This window comes from Pundamilia nyererei, unplaced genomic scaffold, assembly GCF_000239375.1.
Source record: "Pundamilia nyererei isolate P.nyererei 1_Seehausen unplaced genomic scaffold, PunNye1.0 scaffold00257, whole genome shotgun sequence".
NCBI lineage: Eukaryota > Metazoa > Chordata > Actinopteri > Cichliformes > Cichlidae > Pundamilia > Pundamilia nyererei.
The window spans coordinates 440632-447618 of record NW_005187658.1 but is presented as its reverse complement, the minus strand read 5'-3'; the positions used below and the strand labels follow the sequence as shown (position 1 = coordinate 447618).

Genomic DNA, 6987 nt, shown 5'->3' with positions numbered 1-6987 from the left:
CTTTGAAACTCTGAGTCGGTCTGCCAGTGTCTCATTTCTCTCTTACTGTGTTTGAACAATTGTCAACCCCTTGACAATAATATACAACAAAAAAGAGAAAAAGTAGATAAGTCCCTCCCACCCACCTCCCCGTGTTCAGTGTTGTCCCCAAACGACACACACCAATTTCCCAAAGCTCCCCTGCTTCTATTAAGAGTCCCATTCACCTTATTCATAACCACAGCCCCACATGAGCAGAAGTATCTGAACTATGAATCACACATGTAGTCCAAAACATATTCAAATTAGAAAGTCACAAAGTCCAACACAATAGAGTAAAATAATTAAGAGAAGGAAAGAGAAAAACTCCCACGTCGCATTTACCCGTAGCCGAAAAACGGACCTGTTTCACTTCTCATCAAAGCTGACCCCGGAGTCCCTTTTAAGTGACAAGTACTGGAATATAGTTAACCTCCCAGGAAACAAGGGCAAGCTCACCAACATCTGAGATTTCTAGATGAACATTGAACAAGAAACTAAGCTAAACCAAAGATCGTCCGTTTATTGATTGACAAAAATATAGTCACGATGGTATGAAAGTCCCGGTGGTTCTTATGAAATGTCATTTGGGAGATGACTCAAACTTGGAGTCAATGAAATCTTTCACTGCTTTAGGAGAGTCGAATACCTGTGTTTCTCCATTAAACGAGATCCGAAGCCGGGCAGGATAAAGAAGACCGTAGCGAACTCCGTCTTTTTTCCGTAGTAGTCCCTTCACCTCGCTGAAAGCAGCCCGGCGTCTGGCCAGGTCGGCGCTGTAGTCAGGAAAGATGAAGATCTGCTTCCCTTGAAACTCCAGCCGGCCTTTCTGTCTGGCTAAGCGCTGTATCCGCTTCTTCTCCTGGTAGTAATGAATGCGAACAATGAACGGCCGCGGTCGCCCTCCCTCCGTGGGCAGTGCAACCGCCGTCCGGTGAGCTCTGTCCAGGATCGGAGCCTGCTCCAAACCGCCGGGACCACCCAGTACAACGTGCAACAGATCAGCAAGAAATTTAGTGGGATTCCCTTGTTCGGCTCCCTCCAGCACTCCTAATATACGCAAGTTGCATCGTCTTCCCCGATTCTCCAAGTCGTCTGTTTTCAGCAGCAACTTCTTGTATTGGTTACTCAGATCTGCGAAACATGTCTCCATAACTTCTAGCCGCTTGTCCAGATTATTCAAGCCTTCCTCGTGTTCGCCCAACTTCTCAGTACATTCGTCAAGAGTGGTTTGGATGGGCGAAATGGCTCGTTTAATTTCGTCCCGTAGGTTGTCATTTTCCTCTTGAATCACTTCTTTGACAATGTCGTGGAAAGCTAGCAGTGTCGCTGGGTCAACGGTAGTTTTGCTAGCGGTCTCTGAGCAGCTAGCCTGCGCTCCTTTAGCAGACTGCTTAGGAGGCATTTCACTTCGAGATAAGGCAAAAAGACGGAAAGAACAACAGCTAAAACAATGCTGACTTTCTTAATAGAGCTTAAGAAATCTCTGAATTGGGCCACAATAGGTGAACCATAAAGTAATTTAACAGATAAATGGGACCTAGTGGTTTGCACGTCTACTCCATAACGCGCCCCCTAGCGGACCCCCCGAATTTAGACAGTTTTTAACTCTCAGCATTCGTTTGGCTTTGGGACCTGAAGAGGCAGAGTTTAGGACCCAGATCACTCTGCGAGGCTCCTGACTACGGTAGCCGTAATGCTCCAGCAATCCATCAGGCTGTGCGGCTTCGTAGCTTAGCAAAGTTGCACTTTCTGAGCGCCGTGTAGCACATAAAATCGGTTCGAGGTCAGTGAGCACAACCAGGATTCATACATAAGGCGCACTGACAATTTTTGAGAAGATTAAAGGATTTTAAGTGCGGAAAATATGAAATACAGCGGTTCCTTGTTTATTGCAGGAGTTACGTTCTAAAAAGAACCCGCGATAGGTGAAATCCACGAAGTAGCCAACTTTATTTTTTTACAATTATTATAGATGTTTAAAGGCTGTAAAACCCGTCACTGCACACGTTATACTCTTTTCTCAGACAGGCAGGAACATTTTCACACTCTTCTCTCTTGTTTAAACTCTCACAGTTCAAACCTTCGTAGAAGTCCAGTGTTATAGAATGAAACCAACGGCACCTGCTGGAGCCTTCGACGGTGCGAAACGATTCGTCAACATTGTTGTTTGTTGAGGAGAAAACGTACAAACATACAGTGCAGCACTTCAGAGTCACACTGCTAGGATCGAAGATTTACGTTTGACAAGCTGACCGCATCCTGTCCTGTACAGGAGACACGGCACACGATTGATTGACAATGGTCTACAGCCAATCAGGACGCAGAACACAATAAGCTGTAAAAAAAACCCCAAAAAACAGCATGCAGGAAAAAAAGGCGAAACAGCGAAAGGTGAACCACGTTATAGCGAGGGAGCGCTGTACAGAAGACAAGAACATATGGTGATAGATATCGTTACGGCACATGCTTCAAATTAGCCCACGGTATGGACTTTAGGCCACATCGCCCTGCCCTACTATAAACCTATAAAAATACAGTTACAAGTTGAAAACGTATGTGCCCTTTCCCGAAGCAGCCCCCAGTGCCTCACTGAAGTCTTTGTTGGCCTGACTCTGACCTGCAGGCCTCATGGTTCACATCCCTGGTTATGATCATCTGAAAATCCCCCACAGAGTTAAAAACACAGGAAAATAATGGTTTCATTCCCTGCTGAATGGGCAGCCTGGGAGGTAACAGAGGTGGAGTCATCTCCAACTCAACGGTGCTGCACCCACTCTGACAGGCTCCAGCTGATGTAAATGACAGAGTGGTCCACCCTACCTGCTGGGACAAAATGGCCCCCAGGCTCTGTTCAAGGTGTCCGTCTGCAGAATGAATGGGAGGGAAGCAGGGCTTCCCCACAGAGGGCCTTCTTTGCCTGTGGCACTGCTCCGTCCACTAGACCAGATCTGGGCCACCCTTTTGGTCAGGTCTGCAAAGTTCAGCACAAACTGGTGGTAGTAACCAGCTAGCCCGAAAGAACCGCGGCACCTTGGGATGCTGGCAGGATATGATGGCTGCCGTTTTATCCATCTGCAGGTGCTCCTGCGTGGCCACGTGGCACTGCAGTGGCTGGGGCTCTGAAAAAGTCGAACACACGTGACGAACCAAGCTGTACGGAGCGGAGAAGGACGCTTTTCCCTTCTGGAGACACGGCAATCTGCCAGCAGAAAAACAGTGCAGTGCCCAACCTGGGGCATAGGACACTGATCCTTCATGTACCCTGCAGTAGTCAACACTTCCTTCACTACAAGGACTATGTAGTGAAGGAAGGTGATGTGCGACTCGTCTATTACTTCCATCTTCAGCATTTCAGCCATTTCTTTCTGCACCATCTTTCGTTTGTGTTCAGGGTCATGAACGCACCGTCACAAGGTGCGTAACAAAAGGCTCTACGAGGTGCAGCCACGCAGAGGGGAGAACACAGCTGTGTGAGACGGTCAATGGAGGGAGGGGAGCCTCTCTCCATCCTTTAAGGAGGTTGATGTGATACACCTGTGTGGCTCCTCCCCTGGCTGACAGGGTCACAGCTGTGGCAGTGGACCCACCAGTGGTATGTGCAGAAAGCCCCGTGACAAATAGAGTCACAAACAATATTGCCATGGAAACGCTAGCAATTGTCCACCGGTGCAAGGCCTAAGCCGTCCACTCCCGCCTGGTGGACATCTAGCTGGGTAAGCTGAGCACCACCAGCTGGGCACTGAAGGACAGCAGCAGGCTCAGCGCCCACTGAGTGCCCACTGAGTGCCCACTGAGTGCCCACTGAGTGCCCACTGAGTGCCCACTGAGTGCCCACTGAGTGCCTGGGGTACAGGCTGCAAGGCCAGATACAGATGGGTGGACCAAGTGTTGCATCCTTCACAGAGCTGCTGCATGAAGCAGAGATGACGGAGCAGCCCAGGAGGTAATAACCCAGGGAGTCAACCATGTGCCTGATTACAAATTCAGCAGGTGATCAAACAATTATTTGCCCCATGACGACTCTAACATCTGTTCTTGTGTCACAACAGCATTTCCATTTGTTCCCATTTCATTCTGATCACACTGGTATAGAATCACAGTCCTAATGTTACATGTGCATGTCTGTGTCCAACAGAACTACTAGAATAAAAGTAGCACACACTCTTCTGGCTTCTACATCCTAACTGCAACATGCACTTTATTATTATGTGACTGTGTTATTGAGAGAAGTGATGCCTCAAAAGGGTTACGAATGCGTACGATGACCTACAAACATAAACAAAGATATAAACACGATTTATGAATCCAACATTTTTCCTCTTTGAAACACCTTTCTGTGCATACAAGCATGTAAACCTACACAGAGCATCCCTGTCACTTACAGAACCTCCATGCACGTCTCCCCTCTGTTATAAAACATACATTTAACAATTAAAAGCATTACACAGTAGAGTATGGAACTTGATATATGGTTTAAATAAACTGCTGCTACAAAAACTGATCAACATTGTGAAGTTTTCAGGATCAGTCAATAACCTCCTAAGACCCAAACTCTTCCACAGCATTTCTCTTTGTGCTGATTGGGACCTGATGAAGGTAAGAGCACAGGATTACCTGATTTTTGTTTCTGAGAAAAATGAAATGCACATGTGAGGACGTTCATTTTAATAGAACAGTGGCAGTATAACGTCTCGTACGTGGATATCAGGCCTTTGTAGAGCAAAACTCTGTATTTTGGTCTAGACAATCCAAAATATGATGTCCACATGTGGACGCCAGGTCCTAGGAGGTTAAGGTCATTGGTAGAAAGTCCCAGGGCTTAAATGTGGGCCTCTCCACCAGTCGCTCTTAGAACTGAAGAAGCTTCTCAGATGAGAGCGGACCCGTCCTGAAGAAACTTAAAGAAGTCCACATGTTAGCCTGCTACTACCAGAGAATGGCTAACATCACAGTGTTATTCCACATCACCTGGATTAGATCTATATTCAAACTATGCAGAGATTAGCATGTACTGACTCCAGAGGATGACCTGCAGTGATGTACAACCATCTGCAGCTGTGCACTGACTGACTTGTTCCAGCAGGTTATATTGTTTGTTTTATTTAAAACACAAATGAGCAGGAATAGAGAGGAAACTGTTTTACAGTTGGTGGACATTTATGGGTCTTTGTGAAGCTGGTACCACGAACCCCAATGTGATCTGTGCGTATCAGGACACGTGTTTAAGGTTTTGTAAGTGAGCAGCAGGGTGGTTGGAGTAGTTTTGGACATTAGTGTGGACACAAAGGTTAGAAAATGATCCAATTCATCAAGCTGAACTATAATTACCATTTATTCAGCTTTGGACGGACACATTAGTAAAACAGCTGTACCTGTGGTCCCTCTGTGTCTGTGTAAGTCCTCAAACACATCTGTAAAGCAGAGTTTATGCTTGTGGATCATATCGTACCATTCATTACACTAATGAGGTAAAGGTGTGGACTGGACCTATCAGGACACTGCATCAGAAACTAGACTGGGAGAGTGCCAGTGCTCTTCAGTACCTGAACGGGTAGGCAAAAAACGCCTCTACAGGTTGGTCTCCGTCGGGACAGCTGACTGTGAGGTGGGTTGTCCCAGTGTAACCTCCGATGGTGGCAAAGGCAAAGATTGAAAAGACCTGTTGAAGGCAGAAAAACAGGCATAAAGATGTGTCAGGCGAAGCAGGCACACACAGGGGGAGGCATTCATCTGAAAAACAGGAACTTCAATCTGGTTCAATAAGGATGAATGGGAGGAGACATCAAGCAAAGTCAACATTTATTCATAAAACGTATTTTCATAGCACTACATGTGTTGTTGAGGACCAGCTGTGGTCCCTGAGGACACAGGGATGGATGCACATCTTCCTCCCAGTTTAACACGACCCACTGAAACCATCTCATCATTTTCTCACAGCCTTCTGCATCTCCTCCTACTCCTTCCTGGCTGAAGTATGCTACAATATTATTACTTTTATTGTATAATATATTTGCTAAACAATATTTCTATAGTAACAATTTCCTGTTAATGAGAGTGCTGGAGGAATATTTAGGAGAAAGTAGCAGTACTGCACTATGAAAACATCACCATTAAACTGTGTTACTGTCAAACAGCATTACATGGATCAATATCACCACCATGGATGTTTAAGGCTCACTGCACTGACCTCCTGTTAGTCTGTATGTAAATACATCCTGTTCTCTGACAGTTTGTAATGAGCTCCACACAAACAAAAGATGCATTTCTGCAATAAAACCCAGGAGCAGCGTATGACCCGACACAGTGAGTGCTCTGTCACATCGTGGCATCAAGAATACCGGACACTTAGACTTGTTTTAATTCTAACCTGACTAGTTGGCAGAATGTAACAGAAAACACAAGATATTACTAAAATACATCATTCTTCCTACTATTTCTAATGTTACTTTTCACTATGTTACAGAGATCTGGGCCTTTTTGTTCATGAACCCTACAAGCTAAACTTTATCAACATTGTTCAAATTTCTACATGAAGCACTACATGTTTAGTTTCATACTAGGGCTGGGCCATATCACACCATTCACGGTAATACCAGTATAACGTCAGGCAACGATAAGAAAATGAAATATGGCGATAGAATATGGGTAAAACGCGCACATAGAGGAAAAAGCATGGCGGTGACGGAGAATGAGAAGGGCGAAAGCGGATCGTTTAGTGAAACAGATGAACCAGAACTGGTTTGTAAAAATGCTGCAGTGGTGTGGAACTGGTTTAGCTTTCGTCCGTCAGATACATAACAAAGCACTATTTTTGTAGAACATGCAAGCGGCCGTCGTTATTACCGTGTTTGTCGGACTAAGGTGCTCGTCAATCTGGGAGTAATCTGGGTCCCAGACTCTGTCTGCTTCAGGTCCCAAAGTCAAACGATCACTGCAGCATCACTGAGAGTTAAAAACTGTCTAAAT

The 6987-nt window shown here is 45.6% G+C and overlaps 1 protein-coding gene across 1 annotated transcript in view; it reads right to left on the bottom strand.

Moving 5' to 3' along the window:
• Positions 1–6987, bottom strand: part of sypl2a (synaptophysin-like 2a) — a 35497-nt gene that overhangs the window by 19028 nt on the left and 9482 nt on the right. The window contains exon 3 of the mRNA XM_005749870.1: positions 5565–5680. Within this exon, the coding sequence (XP_005749927.1) occupies positions 5565–5680 (116 nt within the window). The remainder of the gene's footprint in view (positions 1–5564; positions 5681–6987) is intronic.